Below are 27190 nucleotides of genomic sequence, written 5' to 3'. Positions count from 1 at the left end.
GCGGAGCCCGCTGGAGGCCCGCCCCCTCCCCGCTGGGTCCGACGCTGAGCAGAGCCGCTGGCGGGAGGGTAGACGGACCGACTGACGGGAGGGATAGGAGGCGAGCAAAATGGCGCAGACTCAGGGCACCAGGAGGAAAGTCTGTTACTACTACGATGGTGAGCACCGTCCTCGCGCCGGAGGCGGGGGCGGGGCCGGGGCCGGGCCGGATCCAGGAGTGGGAGCCTGGGAGATCTGAGGGGGGAGGCTGAGACATTGGGGAGAGGCTGAGGGAGGAGGCTGGCAGGAGGACGAGGCTGCGAGAAGGAGGTAGAGGCTGAGAGAAGGAGGTCGAGGCTGAGGGCGGAGGCCGAAAAGAGGTCGGGGCTGGGGGAGGAGGCTAAGAGGAAAGGAGGTGGAGCTTGAGGGAGGAGGCTGGGGGGAAGGAGGTCGAGGCTGAGAGAGGAGGCTAAGGGGAAGGAGGTCGGAGCTGAGGAAGGAGGCCGAGGCCGAGGCCGAGGCCGAGAGGGTGGCCCGGGGAAGCCTGAGGTCACCTTGGTGGGGAATTCTGGAGAAGTCGGCTGTGGAGTTTGAGGGGGCCTCCTAGAGGGGAGGCTGAGTCCAAGAGGGGAGGTAGAACTTGATCGAGAAGGTTGCAGGATGACATGTTCCTGCTGAGAATCTGAAGATCTCTCACGTCCCTTTCCTTCCTCATCTGTTCCGATGAGAGGCCTGCAGGGTTCACCACCTAGTGGTCACCAATTCCCCTCCCCCTGTCTCCCAGCGGTGCCTGCAGTTGCTGCTGGGAAATGGGACCTCTGGGGTTGAGAAAAGAAGGATACAACCTGTTAAAAGACTTTTTCATTGAACAGAAATCTGTTGAGCAGCTGTTCTAGGTAGTGTTTAGGGGCTGGGGCTGTGCGACAATCAAGGCACTGCCATCTTCCTCTCAGTCTGGAGAGACTGCTCTCCACTATGAGGCTGAGAGGAAGGACAGCTCTCAGAGGGTTCTGGGAGCACAGAGAAGCACCCGCCCAGCCTGAGGTGTCAGGGAAGGAGGTGCCATCTCAGTTAGGACCTGAAGAACAGGAGTTATTAGCCAGGCCTCGGAAGGGCAAAGATAACAGAAAGCTGAAAGGTGAGAGAGAGGACAGCACCTTTAAAATGTACAGTGTGATGGAGGCATAGATTTGAGGGTACAGTGTTAGAAAGTAGGGAGCAGGGGTGAGGGAAAAGTTGCAAGTGATGAGACTGGAGAAGTAAATGCGGACCAGATCATGAAGGGTGGGGCACACTACCCTAAGGAAGTTGGACTTTATTCTGAGAGCCCTGTGAATCATTGAAGTTGTATGCAGGTTAGTGACATCATCAGATTTATACCTTAGAACTATCATCTGGGACAGAGATTAAATTCATGAATGGAAGAGTGAGGAAGAAGACAAGGTTTCTCGTTTGGGCAGTTTGATGCTGAGTGTTTGGAGAAGGCCATGTCAGTTGATAACTTAGGGTTTCATTTTTTAAAGAAATACTTGTTGAGATGTCTGGGGGATATCCAACTAGAGGTGTCCAGTAGGCAATTGGTGATTCAGGTCTGCAATTTAGAAGACAAATGAGAAGACAGACATTTTTAGTAGCTGCCAGCATGCATACATATAGGTGGTAATTTTAGTTATGGAAGAGGATGCGATCACCTCCGCATCCTATACAGGAAGTTGTATAGGATGGAAAGAGGTGAGGATCCAGGGTGAAATTCTAAGGAAGTGGATGAGAAAAAACCTAGTGTTCTTTATGGTCAGTACTCCCTTGTCATAGCACTTGTCACTGTGTATTGGAATTGCCCATTTGTTCTTACTTCTCACAGATAATAAGCTCCTTAGGGAAGGGGATCATGTCTTGTCTGCCTTTGTATGCTTGGTCCCCAAGACAGTGCCTAACTCATAATAAGTTCTGAATAAATACTTGCTGATTAATTGGATAAAGATACAGATAGAATGACCAGAGACATAAGTGAACCAGAAAGTGTTGGGTAATAGAAGCCAAAATAAGGAGGTAGTGGCCAAATCTTGGCAAGAACTGTTTCCTGTACAGGGTTTGGAACTGAAGATAAATTGCAGTAGCTTGAAGAATGAATGGATGAGTGAAGAGAAGACATCAGGTTGGACTCTTTTTAAAGGAAGCTTGTTGGAGCAGAGAGAGGATTGTTTGATAAAGAGATGTAGTGGCTGAGAGCTGAGTATTTGCAAATTCTTATGGAAAATAGCCAGAGAGAGAGGGTGAAGACATTGGAGAGAAGGGCTAGTAATTATGAGGGTTCCTGAGGAGACCAGGTGAGATGGAAACCAGAGCATAGGGAGGTACACTAGCCTTCCAACAGGAAGTTCCATTGGAACGAGAGGGTGAGTGGCAAGAACAAGTTCAAAGGTAGATAAGTTTGAAGGGGAGAAGATGGGGAGAAAGTGGAGGGGGTTTTCAAGATGAGGTAAGAGAATATTCCTTTTCCTGTGAGTAGGGGGAGGGCAGTTAGTAATGCAGGAATCTTGAAGAGAGACAGCTATTAAATAGCTGTTATGAAAGAAGGAGCCAGAAAATAAATTGGGAAGAGTTGCTGGGCAGTGGTAAGGGCCCATTTGAGGCTGAAGTCTGTGACTTTGTAGCCGTATTAGTTTGCACAGTTTTGTGATCTCCACACTCAGTTCAAAAAGAGAAAAAGTAGAAAGACTTCAGTCTTTAGAGAAGGGACATTTCTTACTTTTTGAGAAACTACTTGTGAATTTTGCAGTGAGGTCACTAGTTTGGGACTTAGATTTGGCTCTGCCACTCAGAAGCTTTGAAGTATTGGGCAAGTCATGTTACCTTTCCAAGGTTCAGGCCACTCCCCTATGAAACTGAAAAACTATCAGAATAGTGAGATAAGCTCTTTAAAAGTTTAAAAGTAGTACAGTGGTCCCTCAGTATCCACAGGGCAGGGTTAGAGGGGAGCTGCGGGGGTGTGTGGGGTGGGATTGGTTCTAGGACCCCTGCAAAGGATGTTCAAGTTCCTTATATAAAATGGCATAGTACAGGACCCCCCCCCCACCTTTTTAGGAACCTGTTCTTATCCAGGCTTCTGCATAGTGGATAGGGAGGGCCAAAAGTATCTAAAAGGATTATTTCTTTTAAAATCTCTCAGCAACCTGATTAAAAACTGTTAAGGAAAGGATGGTGTCTTTAGGCCCAAACCTCAGCTGCCACCTTAGCCTTCTAGATAAGTTATCTCAGTTTCCCGGGTCTCAACCTTGGTTGGATTCAGGGTTCATAGGCAAGGGAGTTGCTAGGGATCAAGGCCCTTGCCCAGGAATTCAGTTATATAACATAGTAATGACCATGTGACTTCTGACTGCCCAGAAATTTGGTCTGCATCTGAATGTCTCAGCAAATGCCTTGAGAACCTGTTCTCCCCATCCCAATGTTGATAAGGTTGTCTGAAGAGCCCTGGGAACAAACTTTTCTGCCTACCTTCCCTGCTACTGCATCTTAAAGTCTGTGTCTGTATGGGACAAGGGTCCCTATTGAATGCCACTGCATGCAGTGCTCTGGCTTGTGACTCTGGCTGAGAGCACAGTTCCTGCCCTTGGAGGCTTCACTAAGATTAAGAGAAGAGGATGAAAGGACATTTGGTAAAAACTAAGGAAATCTGAATAAGGTATGGACTTTTAGTTATTCTACTAATGTAAAATGTTAATAATAGAGGAAACTGGATGTGGAGTATCTAAGAACTCTGTACTTTGCAATTCTTCTGTATATCTAGAATTCTTTCAAAAAATAAGATTTATTTAAAAAGAGAGAGAAGAGGATGAGACCCTAAATATCCGGCTGTTCAGAAGTTTCGGATTATCCTAGGCCATGTCTATGCCAGAGAGAATTGGAGTATGGCATGGATGCTACTGGTGGCATTCCCCACAGTGCATTGCTCCCTGGAATGAACCCTGTTTCTGGAATTACCAAATCACAGTACATAAGAGGTTGGGACCTTTTTTTCACTGGTGCTGAAAGATCTGCCTCATCCTGATGGACTTCCAAGGAGAGATCTTTGGGTGTGTAGTTCATGTGATTTTGAAATACTGTTCTGGGAACTTTCTACCAAGTAGACTCATAGAGCCCTCCAGATTAAGTACAAACTGATACAGGTACCTGGGAAATCCCAAGTAGCTTTTAGCATACTGGATTTGGAACTAGAAGGGTTGACTCCCAGATCACTCATTAGCTGTGTGATCTTGAGCAGGCACTTAACTTCTCTGAGTCTCAGTTCAATTCCTTGAATCTTTATTGAGCCTATGTGATGTATAGGGCATATTCTTCGTTGCCTTTGAGGAGCACTAGACTTATAAAATATATATGTAAATAATTCAGATACAAAACAAGATTAAATGCTATATACAAAACTGCATGCAGAGGAAGAGACCATTTGTTCTGATCATAAATATGTTTGGAGCTTGAGCTGGGTTTTGTAGTATGAAGATCATCAGAGAAGAAAGGACATTCCAGGTCAAAGGCACAGGATACTTTGGTGTGGAGGTGAATGCCATGTTCAGGAAGCTGATAATAATCTAGTGTATTTACAGCAGAGATTGGCAAACTTTCTGTAAAGGGGCAGATAGTAAATATTTTAGGCTTTGTGTGCCATATGGGTGGGTCTCTGGTAACTGTTTAATTACCCAACTCTGCCATTATGATCTGAAGGCAGCCATAGACAATATATAAACTAATGGGCATGGTTGTGTTCCAGTAACATCATGTATCCAGAAAACAGGCAGCTAGTTGTATTTGGCCCAAGGGCCATAGTTTGCCTATTCAGGTCTAGAGCAGAGTGTGTGTGGTAGGGTAGGGTGGTGGTAGGAAGCTGGAAAAGTAGATTAAGAAAGTCCTTGAATGCCAGGCTACTGAAGTTGTTCTTTATTTTTTATCCTGTAGGTATGGGGGACCATAAAGGATTTCTGAGCAGGGGAGTGATGCTATCTATCAAAGCTGTGTGTTAGGAAAATAACTTGTGATAGTGTGGCAGATAGTTTGAATTGAAGGCAGAGGGACCAATTAGAAGGCTCTTACTATAGATGAAGCAAGAGATGATGAGTTTAGTTTTTTTTATCTATGAAATGAGAATACTCCCGGTCCTAACTATCTTACCGGGTATTGTGAGAATCCAGTAAGAAAATGAATGTGAATGTGTTTTGACACCGTAAAGTGTCACAATGTGCAAGAGGTGAACTGTGTTAGCTTAGGCCAAGAAAAGCCTTTCTCTGGAGCAAGAGATGTGTCAGTCCCACTAAGAGGATGGCTACTACATAATGGGAGAAGGGTGGGATGGATGCCAGAGAGGCAACCAATAGTTTTAGCTACAGTTTGTCTATTTGAAACCCATAGAAAAAGAATTCTGTACAATCAAGTTTCCAGACAGCTAGGGGTTCACTTCACTCCTTATGTGTTTATATATATATATATATAACCAGTTTGGATAACAGTTCAAAAGTGTACTTTTTATATCTTCTACTTTTAACAGAAGTATATCAAACATAAATTAATCATTTAATGATGATTTGAGATTATCCTGCTATAAATTTATTATTGTATCAATTATAATACAGAGACTGAACCTAGGAGTTACTGAACTGTGCATTGCATGCTTATGGCCCATTAAATGGAACACTCTGTACTTCAACAAATTGTAGGGGGGGAGGCTATAGCTCAAGCGTTAGAGTGCATGCTGAGTGCATGTCTAGAATGCACGAGGCCCTGGGTTCAGTACCCAGTACCTCCCCCCAAAACAAACAAATAAATCCAATTACCTCCCCCCACCAAAAGAAAAAATTGTATCTACTTTTTATGACTTTTCTTTCTCTTTTATTTAAACTGCTACTTCTAATCTACAGTGGAATTGGGAACCACATAATGAAGCTTTTTAAATTGTGTATAAATTAAAAGTAAAAAGAAATTGCCTAGGTGGAAAAACACAAAGAGGTGAACTGCGACTTACAATAATTCTCAGTATTGATGGTTACTTTTCTGTTGTGGGAGTGAATTCACTGGCTGCTGTTCCCCAGTAGCTTTGGAATGGCCCCCTCACACTAGTGCCTGTGAGTTTCAGGGGAAGAAACTAGGCTAGACTGACATCCTTAAGTGCTGACCTCACTGGAGTCCCCTGCTATTTTTGTTTTCTTTTGGAGTTACCCTTCCTTGAGGTGGGTGAGAATCTTGGAGCCTAGAATGAACCAGAGAGTTTGCCCGGAAGTTTGTTGTAAAAATTGGTGGGTTCTCCTGGGAGTGTGTGTCTAACTGTGTCACTGAAACCATCACTCTTTTTTCTTCAGGGGATGTTGGAAATTACTATTATGGACAAGGCCACCCAATGAAGCCTCACCGAATCCGCATGACTCACAATTTGCTGCTTAATTATGGTCTCTACCGAAAAATGGAAATCTATGTGAGTTACTGGGAGCTTCACCCCTCGTTAGCTCTGGTTCCCCATATGTCATTCATTATCTTATTTTTTCAACTACTCATTTATCACATGTGTTGGCTGGCTGTTCTGTGGCAGATACTGTAAATGATAGAGATCCTCTGTGGTTTTTTTGGAGGGGGAGAGGGGGGAGGTAATTAGGTTTTATTTATTTGTTAATGGAAGTAATGGGAATTGAACCCAGGACCTCGTGCATGCTTAGCATGCACTCTACCACTGACCTATATCCTCCCGCCAGAGATCCTCATTTTTAAGGAGCTTACTCTAGTGCTGGAGACCGACATGTACACAGATAAATTGTACAACAGTGTGTAAGTGCAACAATTAAAAAATGTGTAAGATGCAGAGATAATGAGGAGTGAAGGAGGGAGCCTTGGAATGTTTTCTAGAGGTGATATCTGAGCAGTGCTTTAAAGATTGAATAGAATTTAGCCTGGATTTCAGGAGGGGACTGGCAGACCAGGCCAAGAGAAGAATGTATACAAAAAGGCAGAGAGCTAAGAAAAATACAGTGTGTTTGGGGAAAATGTAAGTAATTCAGGGTGTAGGTATTGCTGTGTGTAAAGTTCACAGGTGTAAGCAAATCGAGCTGGAGGTGGAAAGGTCAGCAGTGATTGGATATATTATACTTAGCTACTCTGCTGGGCCAGAGTCAAAAAAATCCAATACCAAAAAAAAAAAAAGAGTGATTGAGACCTTGTTGAACTAGGTGCCAAGTCTCTAATACTTGAGAATATAGACTGTCTAAGCTCTTGACTCAGCTCTAACTGATGATTTTTGCCTCACCTACCAGTTTTTAAAGAGGAGCCAGCACTCTAGATTATTATATAAAATCTCCCAGGTTTAAAATGTTGGCCCAAGTTTGTTTGTACAAACAAAAATACATGAGTATATCTGTAGACCATATTTGGTCTGGAGGTTCCCAGTTTGAACCTTGTTTGGAGTCTGTGAAGAACAAATGAAGTATTTTAAATGAGAGAGTGGGATAGGCATGCATTTTAGAAGCAGGGAGGTCAGTTAGGAGGCTGTTCCAAGGGTCCAAATGAGAAAATTAAAAGAGGGGCTGGTGGCCTGTGTTGCCTTATGATTAGCATGTAAGAGTCTGTTGTTAAAGTCCGTACTGACAGCTTAGGTAACCTCACAACAACAGTATCCTTCCTCACAATTCTAGAGACTGAAAGATGAGTTTTCTGTCCCAGATGGTCATGTCATGTCCCGAGCCACTGGAGGCAGCTGGGGAAGCGAGGAAGGGAGGTAGACAGAGGAGCAGACGGGTCTTGGGACCAGAGAGCATTTTTAGGTGTGAAGGGCATCTGGGAATGAAAAACATGAAAGTTAGCAGAGGTTCTCAGGGACTCTAGGGAGCAGGCTAGCATTTAGATAAAGAGATGTCTGAATATGGAATAGTACGCACCAGGGCCTCAAGGAGCTGCCTGTAGCTTGTGCGTCTGCAGCAGGCTGATCTGACCTGGGCTTGCCTCCTTTCCTGCCACTCCCCCTCCAAGGCAGTCAGATCAGATTCTGCCTCTTTCCACCCCATCGTGATTGGGAGGATTATTTACTCTGCCCAGTCATATCTTACTCATTTTCAAAGTTACCTCAAGCACTGTTTCTTTTTTCTTTTATTCAACATATTTTTTTGAGTTCTTGTCATACCGCAGGGACTATATTAACCTCTATGAGTGATATTAATATTTAAAAATGGGTCCTACCTTTAAGTGGGAGGAAAAATGAACTAACATTTATTGTAGGTTGTTAGGGAAAAAGCCAAGGCTACTTGTTATTTCATGTAATCCTTATAACAACCCTAATTTGGATCACTTTCCACTGCCCTCACCCTACACTGTATTTTTTTTTAATTAAAGAGGCAAAACCGTTCCTTTACAAGCTTCCTAACAGATTTCCCCTTAAATCTCATTGGGTCATTTGCCATTCTTAGACCATTCACCAGCAATTGGCTTAGACTAATCACATTTGACCCTTGGGGCTGGGTACCTTAACATGCACCAAATTGAAATCTGTTAACAAGAAAGGAGAGAATGGCTTTTTGGGAAACAACCAACAGTGGCTGTCATAGGAGATAATAATACTTTATTGGTGGTTACTTCATTTGTGTGGTATTCTTGTTGTAAACTTCTGGAGCAAAACCCCAGTATAATCTCTTTCTGAAATCTCTAGACGTTGTTCTCTTTCACGTGATCTTTTTCCTTCTCTGGTTTTACCTCTTTATTAAGTTTAAATCTTTAGTCCTCTTCCCCCAACAGTGTTTCTCTGCATTCATCCCTTTGTCCTCCCTCTTCTCTGGGCTATAATCCTAGCATCCCTTTCCCAAAGCACAAACATCCATTTATTTTACTGTCTGTCCTGAAAGTGATGGCTTTTGAGAGTCAGTCCTGAAAGAAGTTCCCTAGACTTCTCATAGAAGTCGCTGTATTCTGTTCCTTTACCTGAAGGAGGCACGTTGGAGTCTTTTTTACGCGATGTCATCCTCCATGCTTCCTCCTCACCTCCTCCTCCAATTCCGTCTCTACACATTTAATTAGTCCCTCCCAGAACCTAATTCCTCACTTTTCATCCAGGCACCTTCCTATTTACGTAGTTAAGAATCCTGTTCTCTTCCTTGCCTTGGATGCTAATTTTGTATATTTGCAGGCTTCTTATTCATTGCCTCTGTTTTTTTTTTATGTCTTTATAAAATATTGAGTAGAATTTTTATAAAATATATGTAGGGTATAAAGAATCACATTATAATTAATACTACCTAGTTTAAGAAAAGGAATATGTTCATGGCTGCTAAAGCCCCTGTATGTCCTTCCCTGATCCTTTCTTCTTCCCCAGAGTTAATCTCTGCCCTGAACTTGGGGGTTTATTATTTCCTTGTTTTTTTTTATAAGTTTATCAGTATATATTCTTAAAAATTACATTTTTCAGTTTTACATGTTTGAATGTTATGTAAATAGAGCCATACAGTATTTATTATGTGACTTTCCTGTTTTGCTCAACATGTTCCTGAGAGTCATTCATGTTGATACATGTAGCTGTATTTATTTTCACTGTATTTCATGGAAAGAATATACTACAAGTTGTCTATTTTATTATTGGTGGGCATTTGATTTGTTTCTAATTTTGAGCTATTACAAACACTGCTGCTGTGAACATTCTTGAACATGTTCCTTGGTGCACATATGCTGTAGAGTTTCACTAAGGGATGTACTAGGAGTAGAGTTGCTGGGTCAGGATGTATGCACAGTCACCCTTATTAGGCAATGCCAGAATGGTTTCCAGTTGCCACCAGTGTAGAATTGCAGTTGCTCCAAGTCCTTGCCAACACTTGATTTTGTCATGTTTACATTTTTTTGGCCAGTTTAGATATACACGAAATGGTATCTTACTACTTTAATTTGTATTTCCCTGGTTACTAGTGAGGTTGAGGATCTTTTTACAGATTTCCCCATTGAAGTTCCTGTTCAAGCCTTCTATATATTTTTCTTTTTGATTGTCTGGTTTTTGTTTTCTTTTTGTTTTAATAGGACCTCAGATACACAGGATTGGGTTACTCATTATCTTTGGCTTATAAGCATCAAAAGAAGGTTCATGCTTGGCCTTCTTTTTAAAAATTTTTTTATTTATTCATTCACTTTTTTACTTAAATATTTTAATAGTGCAATGAACATCTATATTCCTACATCCCAGTGTTCTAAATTTCATGTTTGTCATTCTCTTGCTTATCATATTATTCTCCTATGTTTATCATGTGTGCATGTGCCTAAACAATGTATAGTATTCATTTACTTGTTTTTGACTTTTTGAGAAAGGTCTCATGCTATGTATAGTCTTCTGGGACTTGCTTTTATCTCACTATTGTATTTGTAAAATCCATCCACCTGAATTATTTCATTTTTCTCTGCTGAATAATATTTTATCATGTTAGTATACTGCAATTTATCCATTGACCTATGATCTTAATTTGTATCTAAGCTTTAAATATTAGGACTATGAATATTCTTGTACATGTCTCTTAGTGCATACATGTAAAATTTTCTTGGGGCTATTTCTCTAGGAGTGGAATTGCTGGACAGTAGGGTATATGAATATTAAATGCCAAGTGTTTTTCAGTGTGGTTGAATAAACTGTCAATGTGTAAGAGATACCCTGATTCACATCCTCTCCTACATTTGGAATTAGACTTTAAATTTTGTCAATCAAATGGATGAAAAAAACGATATGTAATTGTGGTCTTGATTTGCATTTTGCTAGTGACCAGTGAAACTGGGTATCTCTTTATATGTTTATTAGCCATTTGTATGTCCTCTACTGTGAAATGTCTTCATTTCTTTTGCCCATTTTCCTCTTGAGTTGTTTGCCTTTCTTTTTCTTACCAATTCATAACAGTTCTTTATATATTTTGGTATATATACTTCATTGTTAGTATATTGCTATAAATATTTTCTACTCTGGTTTTGTTTTTCAATCTAATGTATCTTTAATGAACAGAGATAATTTTAATATAGCCATATTTATTGTTTCTTTTATAAGTGCTTTTTATGTCTTAAGAAATCCTTCCCAACCCATAAAGTATTCTTCTATGTTAATGTTTTAAAATCTTTATAGGTTTGCTTTTCACACACAGGTATTTACTATATCTAGAATTGATTTTTTAAATAAGGTTTGAAGTAGGGAATCCACTGAAATTTTTCCCCCATATAGTCCTACCTGATTTATTGAAAAGTCTATTGTTTCCCTCCTAATCTAAGTGCCACCACTTTTATATATGAAATGTCCATATTTATTAATTAATTGCACAAATACTTATTAAGCACCTACTTTATGCCGGGTACTATGTATGAGTCTGGTTCTCGGCTCTATGTTCTGTTGACTTGGTCTGTTTATTGCCCCATATGCCAGTACCACAGTGGGTTAATTATAATAGCTTTTTATTAAGTCTTCATATCTAGTAGCACAAGTCCTCCCACCTTGTTATTCTTAAAAAAAAAAGAAAAAGTGACTTGCTATTTGCTCTTTGTACTTCTGTATAAATTTTAGAGTTAACTCATCAAGTGCTACAAATAAATCTACTGGGATATTGGTTGAAATTTCATTGACTCTATTCATTAGCTTAGGGAGAATTGATATTTTGAGAATATTAACTCTTTGAATCCATGAACATGGTATATCGCCATTTATTTAGGTCTTTTTAAATGTCTCATATAAAGGTTTACTTTAGCTTCTTTACTGTGAAATATAACACATGTACAGAAAAGTGCATAAAACAAATGTGCAATTTAACACATTGATATAAAATTGATATAAAGTAAATGTACGTGTAAACACCAACTATTTCAAGAAGTAGGACATTGCCAGTACCTCAGAAACCTACATGTGTCCCTTCCTAATTCCAGCTTCTTTCCCCAGAGGTAACTAGAATCCTGACTTTTCTGTTAATTGCTTCCTTGCTCTTCATCATAATTTAAATACCTAATTATCCACACCTAAATAATTTAATTTTGCTGAACTTGATATAAGTGAAATTATACAGTATACATTTTGTGTGTGTAGCTGTAGCTTGTTTATATTAATTGCTGTATAGTATTTAATTGCAGATTATTCCACAACTTATCCATGCTATTGTAGATGGGCAGTTGAGATTTGGGCTATTAATACAAAGTTTTATAACTTTCTCTATAAAGGTGATGTACATCTTTTATTAGATTTTTTTCCAAGTACTTCATTTTTTTAATGCTACCATAAATTACATCTCATTTATTTTAAAATTATTTGCTAGTGTATGGAAATGCAATGAAGTTCTTTTTTATTTAAACATATATCTAAGGCCCCTGCAGATCTGATTCTGCTGTTGGTTGCTTCTGTGGGCTCTCATTCCTGGTGCTTTTGTTTCCTCATGTGTTTTTTTGATTGTGAGGTCATGTTTCTTGGAACTTTGTGGCCTGGGATGAAGATGGGTTCTTAGGGTGAGATTTGCTTTTACTTTGTAAAAGAGGTGGTTTTTGAGATGGGTTTTGTCCTTCAGACTCTTGGGATAGGGATGAATTTCAAATGGTAGGAAGGCGTGATCACAGACACTGAGGTGGGAAGCTCTCTAGGTCTTGTTGAGGAAGGGTTGTTTGTCTAGAGTATAATATTTACAAAAGCGGGTAGGGAAGAGTTAGATTGGAAATGGAACCTTGCAAAGTTTCTTGATTACCATGTTAGAATTTAGAATCTTTTCTTGTGCCATTGAATGTTTTAGAGGAGGACATTGACTTTTTAAAGATTTTTGTGACACCATTATGGAAGATAGTTTGGAAGAGGATAAGGCTGGATATAAATGGAACCAATTAGGAGGCCAAAAAATAATCCAAATGAGAGTTAATTTATTAGGACAACAGATATTTATTGAGCATCTGCTAAGTGCCAGGAGTCTGTGCTATTTTCTAGAATGAAGACAGGCCTGCTCCTGGCCTCAGAGTAGATCTGGCAGTTGGGCCCAGATTCCTTCATGGCAGCAGTCAGCTAGAGCTGTGTAAAGGCTTGCCCTGTGCTCACTAGTTTTTTATTTGTTTTAAGTACCAAGTTAGCTAAACTTCCTGACTCTTATAAGGGCTTTAAATTTGGGCTACAGCATAAAATATTTAGAGGGATTCTAGAGAAGTGAGCAGGGACCCTACTATTTTGATTTTTCAAGCCAGGTTAAAGAGTTTAAGCTTGATCTTGTGAGTAATGAAGCTGCTGACAGGTTTTTAGAGGGGAGTGACATGATTCAGTTTGAATTTTAGACAGATTACTCTGGCTGTAGGATTGAGAACAGATTCACAGTTGTTACGGTTGAGAGTGGAATACCAGTTAGGAGATTGTTGCCATGATCCAAGCTAGAATGTGGTGGCCCGGGGATGGAATTGGACAGATTTGATGTCTGTCTTGAGCAACTGAGTGGGTGGTGGTGAGAATAGGAAACCTGGGAAAGAAGCACATAGGAGAAATAAGGTGGTGGATGCAATTGAGATGACGGAGATATAATGAAAGGGATTGGCAGTGGATTGAAATGGAAGTCAGGAGAGGACAGAGTTAAAGATGACACTTCGGTTTTCAGCAGGAGTAGATGAAGTTAAGTTAAATTTGAATGCCTCTAGGCTCTCAACAAGTCATGTCCAGTTGAATTTGAAGTGCCTCTAGGGTTCGTGAGTGGGGCTGGTTGGAAAGTTGTTTGAACTGTGAATCTGGAGCTCAGAACAGAGATAAAGATGGAGTGAGAGTCTGGGCAGTCACCTATGTAGACGAGATAGTCAAAGCAAGGCTTTGACGACATTGCCAAGAGGGTCAGGGCTTAGTATAGTACAAACAACTTAGTATTTGGAGCCAGATCATGCTTCTTTCACTATGGGTGTTTTTAATAAAGCAGTATCTGTCTTTCAGTCTTAATATTCCTCATTATATTAAGTGAGGATTAAAAGAGAGTTAAATAGTACCTGGAGCCAGACCTCTGGGTTCCTAGTCCAGCTTACTAGCTGTGTAACCTTGAGTAAATTACATTTAACCCCTCTCTACTGTAGTTTCCTTATTGTAAAGTAAAGATAATCATAGTATGAGCTTTAAAAGATTGTTGTGAGGATCATATGAGATAGCATATAAAGTGCCTGAAACAGTGGCTGGTACAGAGTAAACACAATTAATGTTAGTGTATTGAAAATGCTTTATAAACTACGAAAGTACTGGTAATTAGAAAAGAAGAGGGTTATCTTTGAAGGAGACCCACCTTTAAGGGATGAGAGGAAGAGAAGAGAACTTTTTAAAAAGAAGGGGCGGGTAAATCAGAATGTTGTGATAATCAGGAAGTTACTATGTCAAGGAAGTTTTAATGGGGAGGATGTGAGCAGAATTGTTGGTGTGATGATGATTTATACAGGGTTTCCCATCTGTTTCAGCTATTACTAATCACTCCTTTTTGAACTCTAAAGAGCCATTTGGCCCATAATTATATATTATATTTAATACTAAAAAGAAGTAATAATTTGTAAAGTGCTTTACAGCTTACAAAGAGATGTAACAGTCTCACCCAATTCTCACAACTTCCCTGTGTGGTAGATGTCATTATCCCTGTTTAGTCAATGAAACTGAGGCTCAAGAGATAGACTTGCTACCACTACAATTAAAAACTTAAAAACAATTTTTTAAAATGAAAAACAACAAAAAAAGCAGACTTGCCTAAGCAATGAGCTTGAGTTGCAGTCTAGGTCTTGAGATACTGAATATCTCTTGATAATCTTATTTGCTTACCTAGGTTGTGAGTTTCTTGAGACCTGAATCTGATCAGTAATTTTTTTTATTCCGTGTAGCTCAGTGCTCAGTGCTGAGTGAAGACTGGCAGTGGTCAAGAATAACATGCTCTTTCTCCCCTCTGCCCTCTAGCGCCCCCACAAAGCCAATGCTGAGGAGATGACCAAGTACCACAGTGATGACTACATTAAATTCTTGCGCTCCATCCGCCCAGATAACATGTCTGAATACAGCAAGCAGATGCAGAGATGTAAGTCCATTCTGTTTCCTCCCTACTCTCAAGCCCCCAGTTGGATCGCCCTTCAGTTAGAGAGGCTCACCCTGCCTTCCCTTGTGTCCCCTATTCAGCTGACACCTGATTTTCCCTGCTTTGTAATAAGGGTGCCGAAGTGCTTCTTTTTTCTCGAGTCTGGTTTTCCTTATTTCCTGATTGTAAGGAATAGAGATTGAACTTTGTCCAGTTTGGTTCACAACACTATACCCCCAAACTGTAATTGTTGTAATGGAGAAAGCACTGACGTGGAGGGGGAGACAGGAGATATAGGTCCCAGCTCTGACTCTTTAACTGACTGGGCAAGTCACTTCCCCTAAGATTTTTCTTTTGTAAAATGAACTGGATGTCATTCCATGCAACTGTAACTACTCTTACTTTGTGCATATTAATTGAGAATTTAGCACCACTTTAGAATAGACTCTCTATGATGTAACCTTTGAGTTGAGGTGATTCTACCCGTGTTTCCTGGGACTTGAAACTCAGAACAGGTCCCATCTCAGAAGCCACACTCTGTTTGTAGGAATTACCAGGATTATTTTAGCTGTGAGGGAAAAATATGTTAAAATTTGGCAAGAAACTGTCATATCTGATTTCTCCCTTGTGTTATTTTATAAAATATTTCTTAGCACCTAAGATCTCATAATCAAACAATGTAACAGCATTGTCCAGAAGAAGTTTTGATTAGTTTATTATAGCTTATTTTGAGCTATCAGGAAATCTGTGGCACGTTTTTGTTGCTACTGGCCACAAGGTAGTCTGATTTCCAAGGTTATTTGTTACAACAATTGTGCAGTGGTAATGATTACAGAACCACAGAGACCTTTTCTGAAGCATTAAGCTTTTTTGCCACCCACAACTCCAGGAGCTGCTGCCCCGTCTAAGTGAAGTATTTACGGTCTGAATTGGCAGGGTCCTGTTTCCTTCCAAGGTGAGGCAGTTTTATTCCTTTGCACTAGATGGCTTTAGGGGTTTCCATAACTTATTTAGGCCAGCAATCAGGGTCCACTATCAGCAGAGAGGGCTCTCATTAGAGAAGCAACTTGGTATTGAAGCAAGAGAATGAACTTTGATATCTTGATTTGAATCCTTTAGCTCTGCCACTTAGCTGTGTGTTCTTTAGTAATCCCCTAGCCTCTCAGAGCCTTGTTTTCCCTTTAAAAAGGAGACAAGGTGGGGGGGTATAGCTGATATAGTAGAGCTCATACTTAGCATGCATGAGGTCCTGGGTTCAATCCCCAGAACCTCCATTAAAAAAAAAAACGCAAATAATAAATAAGTAGACCTAATGACCACTCCCCCCCAAAAAATAAAAAAAAAAAGGAAGGCAGTAGTGCCTATTTCATAATGGAAGTTGGGGGATAAGTAAGATAATGTATTTAAAGTACCGACTATCAGTAAGTGGTAGCTTTTGCTCTCCTTAGCTATTTTCAAATCTGTCAAGGCAGACAACATATTAGGCCCTTGGGAGGGCACAGGTTTGGCTCTGGCTCCCAGTCTGCTCCAGTTTTCTTGAAACCAGCTTTCTCAAGTTGTGCATGAGAAAATTAGGTCTGAGATTTTCTCTCATTGAAGGTGGCGGTAGGAAGAACGAGGCTTTCTGAGGACTTCAAGGCACCTTACTGACTTGATTCAGGAAGTTCTAGAGGGGAGGGTATAGCTCAAGAGGTAGAGCATATGCTTAGCTTAGCATGCAGGAGATCCTGGGTTCAATCCCCAGTACCTCCTCTAAAAGTAAATAAACCTAATTCCTTCCCCCCCAAAAAATAATAAATTAAAAAAAAAAGAAGGTTCTAGAGAGGTGTCACTTAGGGCAGTGCTTTATAATCAGAGTTGTCTACAGAAATAATAATAGCGTTATAAAAACTGAACTCTTTTTCAGTATTTACCAACACCTGACCTAGGAAGTTATACCTGTAATAAGAGCAAATAAATAAGGTTTCCTTGCTCCTGGCTAGCATATAATTTAAATGCTTTGTGGTCACTTTGAGAATCTTAATGAGAAGTTCTAACCTAGTATTTAAGAATTGAAAATGGGAACATGAATAAATGCCGTTTTTTTTGACAGATAGTCTATCAGAACATGAGGCCCATGATAGAAACATGATAAAAGGGACTTGCGGTAGTAAAATTTAGGGGCATTCTTGTCCATTTTATAGATATATAAACTGAGACCCAGGGAGGTGAATGGACTTTCCCAGGGTCATACAAGATAGTGGTAGAATGGAGAATGGAAATCTAGTCTCTTAATTCTGGAGTATTTTAAAATATGCTGCATATAAAATATTTCAGACATAGCAAAAAAAGTGTAAAAATAATATAATGAACATCCATGTCCCCACAATCACCCTAAGAAAGAAAACATTACCAGTACAGTTGAAGCCCCCCGGGCGCATCTCCTAGATCACATGCCCTTTCTCTTCTACTCCCACCTCCCCCAAATTACCACCACCCCCAAGGCTTAAGCACCATCCTGAAGTCAGTGTTTAATCCCATGCATCTCTTTCTGCAATAGGCTTTATACTGCCTTCTCCACCTATGTCTGCTTCACCATCTCTCACCCAGTATTGCTCCCGTTCAGTCCAAAGCCAGCCTAAGAATGAGAAAAGTATTTATAGTGGGAAGAGGGAAAACTCATATTAAAGTCTTCCCTTGCTTCACAGATTAGCCCACGTGAAGGTCTGCTCTCCCATTTTACCCTTCTTCCATCTGTAATCACACAGCTCCATTGGGCTGGGAATAATGGGCTGGCCATTTGAGCTACATGTTGGTTTAAGGCCTGAAGGAAAATACTTTTTTCCCCATTTCTAAAATACTGATTTAGTCTCATGGGGGCCCCACATCCCAAACAGGAGTATAAGCAAAGCTTTGGAAACCCAGGCAGGCCAAACTCACCGAAGGAGGAAGTAGCCAGAGGGGGAAATCGATTGCCAGTGGATAAATAAATAACTTAGCCTTAGGGAGCAAAGTTCTTATTGACACAGCCTCCCAGTGTTTACCTGTTAAGTGGGGGAGAGAGCTGCCCACTGCTCACCACTTCGTGCACGCCACACTTCCTCGGAGCACTTTTCTTGGCAGGGCACCAGATCAGGGCATCCTCCAAGTTTAGGACAGTGCCAGTGCCAGAGTTGGTAACTCTTGTGGTTACTGCCAATCTTGAGCTTCAGCTGTGTCTCAAGAGGCTACTACAGTCCAAGCTGGGCTGTCCTGCCTGCCTCATCCTAGAGCTCCTCCTCCATGTTCTGCTTTGGGAAACCCTGTGGATAATAGTGGGTGCAGTGGGAAGGCTGGGGCAAGAGAACAAGGATCTAGCCCAACCCCTGCCTCTAACTTCTGTGTATCATTGATGTCTCAGCAGTTTTCCTTTTCTGTGAGAGGAGACTTGGAGCCATAAGGTTCCTCTCTAGCTCTGAGTCTGCAACCTTCAGGTGTGCTTCCCTTCCTGTCTTTTTCATTTCATTTGCATTTTTGTTTGCATGTGTTTCCTCATTACGTGTTAGTTTGTACTTTTACCCCTTTAGGCCTGAAATAACCTTACTCCAGTTGTCACTTGGTGTAGTAGAAAAAGCACTGGACTGTGGGAGTCAAGACACCTGGACTCTGGTTCTGCCACTGCCTGGTTCTATAACCTTGGGCAAGTCGCTTAACTTCTCCACATCTGTTTGTTCCTCTGCACAGTGGGGCTGATATTTGTCTTGTCCAGCTTTTATGGGTTGTTAGGAGAATCATGTGAGATTGTCTATATGAAATTACGGGGGAAAAGGCCAGCATATATTTTCACAGGCTTTTAGACAGACCAAATGCTTGAATACCACCTCTGTCACTTACTGGCAGATCTCCTCTGTGAGCTTGTTTCCCCATTTGTAAAATAGGACCACATCCTACTTCAGAAGTTGTGTGAGGATAAGTGTCATCAGGTATTTAAAGCACTTAGCACAGCGTCTGGCACACTGTTACGCATTCAGTTGGTGATAGCATGGGTTTCTGTTCCTTGCTGGTCAGCTGCAGTGAGGTCCAGGAACGAACCCAGGGTGGAGTAAGAGGCTAAATTTTTCTCCCTCAGGAATGAGCCAACATTTTCCAAGTACTTACTTGCTAAATGCTTCCCCATGTAGGATTTCTGTCAATCTTCTCAACAGTTGGGTGAGGTGGGTGTCATTATTGCTTGTTATAGATACCAAGCCAAGGCTCAGGAAAGTTACGTGACGCGGTCACACGGCCATTACATAGAAGAGCCTAGACGAGAAGCCAGGTCTTCTGAATCCAGATTCTGTGTTTTTTCCATCAGCTCATAAATATGTAAATAAAACCTAAAGGAAATTGTGGAAACTAACCTTCTGCTTATGTGTTTCAAGTCAACGTTGGTGAGGACTGTCCAGTATTTGATGGCCTGTTTGAGTTCTGTCAGCTGTCTACTGGTGGCTCTGTGGGTAAGGAATATACATCCCTTCTCAAGGGCTGCTCTGGGTTGTGCTGGGAGGTCTGTCTGTTAGGCCGCTATCCCAGTGGGGCTGAGCTGTGACCGTGTGAAATGGTCCTGTGGGTTTTCACCTTAGGTTTTTAAAATGTCCTTCTGGCCCAGTCCCGGCCCAGGTTCAATCTGACATTGAACAAGGACAGGTGTCCTTGACTGTCCTCTCCTACCAAGACATCCTGTGTACAGGAATTCCCTGCAGACCTCATGGGGTTACTGAGATGCTATACTTGCAAGCAATTTGTGAACTGCAAAGTGCTATAAAAATGGGAAGTGTCATCATCTGTGTCTTACAAAAGAGCATGGTAATTACCTTTAGAGGCCAGAAATACTCTCCACATATCTCTCGCTTCCATTAGTAATTTCTAGATTACCTCCAGGATTACTCTACTCCTTCTTAACAAATATTTATTTTTCTATGATCATTGTTTTCTTTCCTCCTTACTTCCTACTGCCTCACAATATAATCTCAGAAAACAAAGAAGTGCATAGGAAGAAAAATGCCTACAATCACACTGTCCACAGATAACCATCATTACCATTTTGATGTTTGTACATCCATTCTTTTTTCTGTGTGCATGTATCTGGACATAACATATATACATCTATATTTTACAAAAATGTGTGATTTATATAGATGTAGTTTTGCACCTACATTTTTTGCTTAGTACATCTTTAAAATTTCTCTAACTGTAATAATCTATAGCATGATTTCCTGTGGCTCCATAATCATTCCATGTTACGGACCAACTTCAGTTGATATAATTGATTCCCTCGGGTTGCTCTCTTTCTGCTGCTGTTTTAAGTTAGGCTGCCATGAATGCACTTGTACATATGAGTGTGCATTTCTCTCACTTCTTCTTGTACCTATTTGTACTTTAAGCCTCTGCTACCTTTGGTATCTTCAAAATTTTTTGACCATGAACGACAGTAAGAAATACATTTACACTTGCAATCTGGGTTGTGCATGCACATGTGTACACACACTGTGCGCCACCCCCCCGAAGCCAGTTTCACAAAAGAGCTAAAAAAGGTAACAAAAGGTTACCATTACTGTTAATTCTGTTATTTCCATTGTAGTCTATCTCATTAAAAAAAAAATATATATATATATATACTAATCATGACCCACTAAATGAATTTAAGGCCTACTGATGAGTTATCACCCTCAGCTTGGAAAACAGGGTTTTTTAGAGTAGCCAATATCATGTTTATTCCTGGTTGGAATAGAGTGTGGGGAGAGGACTGGCTTGTGAACTGTGGAATACAGCTGTTGAATAGGTAGGTCCCACCTCTCAACTGGGTTCCCTTGGCTTTTTGGGGGAAGGGGGAGTGTGGCTTGGTCACAGGCTTGTGTTCTTTCTTCCCATGCCCAGCAAGTGCCGTGAAGCTTAATAAGCAGCAGACGGACATCGCTGTGAATTGGGCTGGGGGCCTGCACCATGCAAAGAAGTCCGAAGCATCTGGTTTCTGTTACGTCAATGATATCGTCTTGGCCATCCTGGAACTGCTAAAGTATGCCTGCCTGGCCTTGTCTCTTGGAGGAGCACCTTAGGCCAGGTTCCCACTTCCCTCTCCCTTGGGCTTGCCTCCCTAGTTTGCTTTTCCTAGCGTTGTGCTGGCTAGGATGTGTTCGGTGAGTGTCTCTGGCCATCCTCTCCTTGACGGGGTCTTGATTTGATCTGAGCCCACGGCAAGATCAGGGGCAGGCGCTGCTCAGATCCTGCCTCCAGAGTGTCCCTGTGTGGCTGGAGTTGACCCTGGCTGTAGAGTAGGAAGATCGGACTTGGTCGGCTTGGTCAGGCCTCTGGAGACACCCTGCCGCTCTTCCACCTTCCTTCAGCCAGTTTCCACGTCTCTGGTGCTTAGAGATACCTGAGGGAGGCAGCCAGCCCGGTAAGCTGGGACCTGGCGCCCTTGGCGCGTCCCACTCCCAAAGAGCCCCCAGACCCCCCTGACCCCCTTCTGATCCTAGGTATCATCAGAGGGTGCTGTATATTGACATTGATATTCACCATGGCGATGGCGTGGAAGAGGCCTTCTATACCACAGACCGAGTCATGACTGTGTCCTTTCATAAATATGGAGAGTACTTCCCAGGAACTGGGGACCTACGGGTGAGAATTCCCTTCAGGGGCCAACCAGCTCACCCTCAGCTGCCAGCTCTAACTCTCCTATCTCATGTCACCAAAAACCACCTTCTGCCTCTACTGCCATTCAGACCACCACACCCCAGCCTGGGACACCTGCCATGGTCTCTTTCCTTCTCTTATTCTGGAGGAAGGGAATGATGGTACATAAAGGGTTGGGAGGGATGGGGGTCTCCTGACTCACGTCACTTCCCTCCTGGTCACAACTGAGTTGCATTACACTATTCAGATGTCCCAGACAGCATGAATTTTAGGCTAGAAACATCAGATTCTCTCCCATGGGCTAGGAATTGAGACCTTTATGGACCATCTCAAGGGTTCTTAACATTTTTAGGTTACCTTCCCCTTTGACCATCTGACTGATAGCTATGTACTCTCGCCTCAGAAAAGTACATGAAATTTTACATTTGATATCAAATTGTTAATAGACACTTCTTACTGAAGCCCATCCATGGACCTCAGGATGAGAATCCTTGGAAGCTCATTTATTAAACTGTTCTGCCTGTATTAGCATGAATACAATGAGACCAGCCACTTTGCCGTGCCAGTAGCCCTTGGGTGAAAAAGTGGCAGTAATTCAGTTGTTTGCTATGGCAAACATTAGAATAAGTGAGCATTTATAGTCTTGAAGAATTCTTCCCTTTCTGCTTTCCTTCCACACCTCGCTAGAGAGGAGAGTGGGGAGTAGAGGAGTGAGCAGTAAAGCTCTCTGGAAGGGAAAGGGTTGTCATGAGGTAGGTGTTATTTCTGTGGCCAAGCCCCCAGCCACAGGCCAGAGCGAGAGGTCTCATGTTGCGGGGTAGGATATTCAGTCTCTGGCCCCATGAGCAGTTCTCAGTCTGGGTGCAGACTCAGTGGTGTGTCCAGAGACGTGAACCAGACTTGCCAGTGAGGGGAATGGTACTAACCTGCTTTGTCCCTGGCCCACCTCATGGGCCCAGCTTATCTCTCTTAGAACCACTGCCTCTTTCCTTAGCCTTCCAGCCCCCAGCCTTGAACTTCTCCCTAGCTTCATCTTTCAGTTTTACTTTAATGTTCCTCTTGATTAGGATATTGGGGCTGGCAAAGGCAAGTATTATGCTGTTAACTACCCGCTCCGAGATGGGATTGATGACGAGTCCTATGAGGCCATTTTCAAGCCGGTAAGTGGCTTATCTGTCACCTGGGTTATAAACTGGGTTGGTCTAAGGGAGGGGTAGCAAAGCACCCCCAGAACAGCTCAGGGATCTCTCCCCGCGGAGGGGCTGGTTGGAAGATGAGATATGTTTCAACCCTGGATTGCATGCTGTATGGCCAGTTAGGGGAACAAAATTCATCCAGATATTTATTGATGCCTTCTGTTGGATACAAGAATATCTAAGACAGTCTGTGCCCTTGAAGACCTTAGTCTGTGTTGTGGGAGGCAGGCACATCCCCAGCGGTATGTGGTCAGTGCTGTTTCTGAGGGATGAACAGAGAAGCAAGAGAGAAACTGCTGCCTAGGCTGGGGAAAGGGCAGTCAGAGATGATTTCACAGAGGTGGTGACATTTGAGCTGGACTTTGAAAAATGAGGAGTTACCTGTGTGAAGGAGGAGGTGGGGGCTGGAGGGGAGGGGTGGCATTCAGCAGAGGGAACAGCACCAGCAGAAGCACAGAGGTGCCAGTATGTAGTACGTAGGCTAGTATGATGTCGGGGAGGAGTGTTGAAGGATGTGGTAGGAAATGTTTGTGGGGTCAGTATTTCAAAGGGAACCTTGAATGTCATGCTAGGGAGTTAATATCTTCACCTGTAAGCAACAAGGAACCAACCATTACTAGAGTAGTAACCTAATAAGTTCAGGTAGTTATTTAGCAAACACCAGTGCCTACTACGTGCCTTGTAATAAGGGCAACAGAGAAGCCTGAGTTATGGTCTCTGTCCTCAGAATCTAGTTGTGAGAATGATGTATACGAAAGTGAAGTTCCTCACAGTATAAGGCTCAAAGTCTGTAGGACCAAATGCATGGGGCAGATGCAGTGAAGGGTCAGAAAGACTTCTTAGAGCAAGTGGTACTGGAGCTTGGAGCAGAGATAGAAGGGAAAGATTCAGGAATCGATGAGGAGGCCATTTTAGGTTCAGCATTACTGAAGCTAGAAGGCTCTTGGCGATCCTTTCAAATTGGAGAACTGAACAAAGTAGGGAAATGAGAACCCCAAGTTGGTACTCCCTTTTCTGTATGTCAGCACCCAGCATGAGGGAGTGTGGAAAGGTAGGAGTGGGTAATAAGGAGCAGAAAAAAGTGCTGCACCGACACTTTTCAACCTGAACCTTGCATAGCTTTTCTTGAGGCTGGTAGTGAGCAGGTCACGTCCTTTCAGGTCATGTCCAAAGTAATGGAGATGTTCCAGCCCAGTGCGGTCGTCTTACAGTGTGGCTCGGACTCCCTGTCTGGGGATCGGTTAGGTTGCTTCAATTTGACCATCAAAGGTGAGACTGAGTAGTGTAGGGATGGGTGGGCAGGGTCCTGCTGGGTGCTCCTGTAACTCAGCACTCCTTCTCCCACCAAAGGGCACGCCAAGTGTGTGGAATTTGTGAAGAGCTTCAACCTGCCTATGCTGATGCTGGGAGGAGGTGGCTACACCATTCGTAATGTTGCACGGTGCTGGACATACGAAACAGCTGTGGCCCTGGACACAGAGATCCCAAATGGTAATAGCTCCAGGGCCAGGCTGGAGCTCTTGGGTCCTTAAGTTCACGGCCCCTTTCCCATTGGCTATACAACCTCTCCTCTTCTGACTCTGATTCTCCTGCCTGTCCTGTTATGATTTTTCAGTCCATGGCGGTCAGTTTTTCCTGAGTCCTGCAGTTGACCTGTCCCATCTCCCCCTTGCTTCTGGTCTGGACAGAATTGTCAGTGGTTATTTACAGCTCTGGAGTTTGTGCTCTGTAGGGTAACTGTGGTAGTGAGTAAGGGAGTTTTCCCAATGAGCATTGCCTAAATTTTTCTAAACGAGGGTCTTTGGCCTCCTCAGTGACACACACACACACACACACACTACTGGTATGGACACTGGAGACTGGCTTTAGAAAAATTAAAATCCAATAGGTACCCAAGTCTCACCCTATCTTGGAGGCATGCTTCTCTGATAGTTGGGATAAACCTACAAATGCTTTTCTCGGGGTCCCCTGGTGGCCAGGTCTCTTGACTCTCTTATCCCCCTGCCCCAATTAGAGCTTCCATACAACGACTACTTCGAATACTTTGGACCAGATTTCAAACTTCACATCAGTCCTTCCAATATGACCAACCAGAATACTAATGAGTATCTGGAAAAGATCAAGTGAGTATACCCCACCCCACCCCCCAATTGAACATTCCAGGCTCTGGTTGATCGCTGACCAGAGCCCAGTCACCCACATGTCTACCATTGGCCACAGACAGCGACTGTTTGAGAACCTGAGAATGCTGCCCCATGCACCTGGGGTCCAAATGCAGGCCATTCCCGAGGATGCCATTCCGGAGGAGAGTGGAGACGAGGATGAAGAAGACCCTGACAAGCGCATCTCGAGTAATACCCAGCACCGGGGGCCTGTACCTGTGCACTCTGTAGGCAGTTCTGACTTCCCTGCACTGTTCCTGGCTCCATATACTCCCCAAGCTACCCACCTGTTGAGAAACCCAAGTTCCTGTGCCTATAGGGATAATTTAGGGAGTCCAGGTTCCCTCCCCCTCCTTGTCTTGGTCCTTCCCTTGGTGTATTTTGGGGGAACATGTAGGAAAGCACTGGGCAGACCCTAAGATAAAGAATCTGCTCTCTAACCCATAATTAACATTACCTCCCAGTCTGCTCCTCGGACAAACGAATTGCCTGTGAGGAGGAGTTCTCCGACTCTGATGAGGAGGGAGAAGGTGGTCGCAAAAACTCTTCCAACTTTAAAAAGGCCAAGAGAGTCAAAACAGAAGATGAGAAAGAGAAAGATCCAGAAGAGAAAAAAGGTGAGTTTGGGTTGGACCAGGACTTGGGTCTTGAGCCCCAGGCCCTGGAGCAGGAATTTATGTAGGGCACTGGGAGGAGGCAGCTGACCAGGCCCTGCCAGCTCCTGTGGGGCTCTTCCTCTGATCCTTCGACCTTTCAGTGGTTCCCAGAAGTGGCAGGGCCCACAAAAGAATGAAACTCAATTCGTCATCTTCACTGGCTGATTGAGCCCTGCCAGGCTGCAGAGCCAGGGACACGCCTGGGCTTCCCGTGGCCAGAGCATGACTCTCACATACCACCCAAGCCCTTTTCCCAGTGCTTTACCCGTTTCCCAGGGGGCTGCCTCCGCCCACCGAGTTCAGGCTCTAGCAGGCTGAGAAACTGGTCCGACCTGTTTGTTCTCTCCAGGGCTGTCTGGGAGGACCTGTGATGGGCTTTCCTCTTTTCTATGTCCAGTGAGCTCTAATGTTGGGGAAGGGGTTTTAGGGTAAGTGGAGAGCCCACGGGCCTTTCCAGAGGGGCTGTACTCTTGAAATCCTTGCACTCTTATGTTCTAGAAGTCGCAGAAGAGGAGAAAACCAAGGAGGAGAAGCAAGAAGCCAAAGGGTGAGGAAGGAGTTGTCTGTCATCCCCCTGGCATTGGAGCACCCGCCCCTTTGTCCCACCATGCTGAGAGGGAAGGAGCAGGGACAGCTGGTCCAGTTTACAAAGGCTTCTTTCAGGGACCAGTCTGTCTCTCTCTGCAGTTCTAGGCAGAGCTAGGAAGCCCCAGCCCTCAGCAGTCACCTGGGCAGCCCGGGTCTTGTGAAAGTCGTCCTCGTACCCACTTTTGCCTCAAGGCCTCTGGGGTGGGTTGTCTCATGCCAGTCTCTGCTCTCTCTCTCCACAGGGTCAAGGAGGAGGTCAAGCTGGCCTGAACAGACCTCTCTAGTTCTGGCTTCTTGCCAAGTTCCCCACCTTTATCCCATAACCCCTCAGATTTTATATTTTCTATTTCTCTGTGTATTTATATAAAAATATATTAAATATAAATATCCCCAGGGACTAGACAGGAACCAGGGCCCTGAGCTCAGGGCACACGTGTTAGGTGAGCTTTTCTAGTAGCTGCCTTGCCACGCATCCCTCCCCAATTCTTAATTTTGAACCATAAAGGATGCCAGGTCTCCGTGTAAGGGATACGCTTAAGCAGCCATAGGACAAAATCTTCAAGTACTCAGCTTTGAAAAGGTGCCCTTATTGAGCATTTTAGAAGGGGTGGCTGGGTTTCCAGGGACCCCCCTGTTCTTTCCAGGCTCCTTAAGGTGACATCAGCCATTTTTAGATTGGTTCTGTTCTCATACCTTCCTACTGGCCTTCTGTCCTCCCCCAATTCTGCAGGTGAAGATTGGTAGTCTAGTTTCCTTTTTGAGATACTATTTTCATTTTTGTGAGAATCTTTGTAATAAAATGGTACATTTCTATACTCTCCTGATCTCGTCTCCTAGTAGTATCCCTGGGTTCGACAATACTTCTTTGTGCTTCTGGTGTCTGTGAGTATCTCAGCAACCCCTCAACAAAAAAAAACTCCACAAACTTACCTGTCTTAGTCCCTCCCTCAAGGTTTGAGGTTAATCAG

General features: G+C 43.0%; 1 protein-coding gene across 1 annotated transcript; it reads left to right on the top strand.

Annotated features, from left to right (window-relative positions):
• On the top strand, positions 1-27046 carry HDAC1 (histone deacetylase 1). Its single transcript, XM_006196932.4, has 14 exons — positions 1-158; positions 6324-6436; positions 14876-14993; positions 19370-19444; positions 20865-21003; positions 21464-21605; positions 22688-22780; positions 23977-24085; positions 24167-24307; positions 24831-24939; positions 25037-25167; positions 25443-25595; positions 26133-26181; positions 26465-27046. Exons 1-14 carry the CDS (start codon positions 110-112, stop codon positions 26490-26492), a joined length of 1449 nt encoding a protein of 482 aa, XP_006196994.1. The 5' UTR covers positions 1-109; the 3' UTR covers positions 26493-27046.
• The last annotated feature ends 144 nt before the right edge of the window (positions 27047-27190 follow it).

Source organism: Vicugna pacos, chromosome 13 (genome assembly GCF_048564905.1).
Source record: "Vicugna pacos chromosome 13, VicPac4, whole genome shotgun sequence".
Classification (NCBI taxonomy): Eukaryota; Metazoa; Chordata; class Mammalia; order Artiodactyla; family Camelidae; genus Vicugna; species Vicugna pacos.
The sequence above is the reverse complement of the archived record's forward strand: the minus strand, read 5'-3'. Positions and strand labels throughout refer to the sequence as shown.

Coding starts and splice junctions, on each gene's coding strand:
- HDAC1 (XM_006196932.4), top strand. CDS start 110: ATGGCGCAGACTCAGGGCACCAGGAGGAAAGTCTGTTACTACTACGAT. Junction 21,606..22,687: donor CAGGAACTGGGGACCTACGG/GTGAGAATTCCC, acceptor CCTCTTGATTAG/GATATTGGGGCTGGCAAAGG. Junction 25,596..26,132: donor AGATCCAGAAGAGAAAAAAG/GTGAGTTTGGGT, acceptor CTTATGTTCTAG/AAGTCGCAGAAGAGGAGAAA.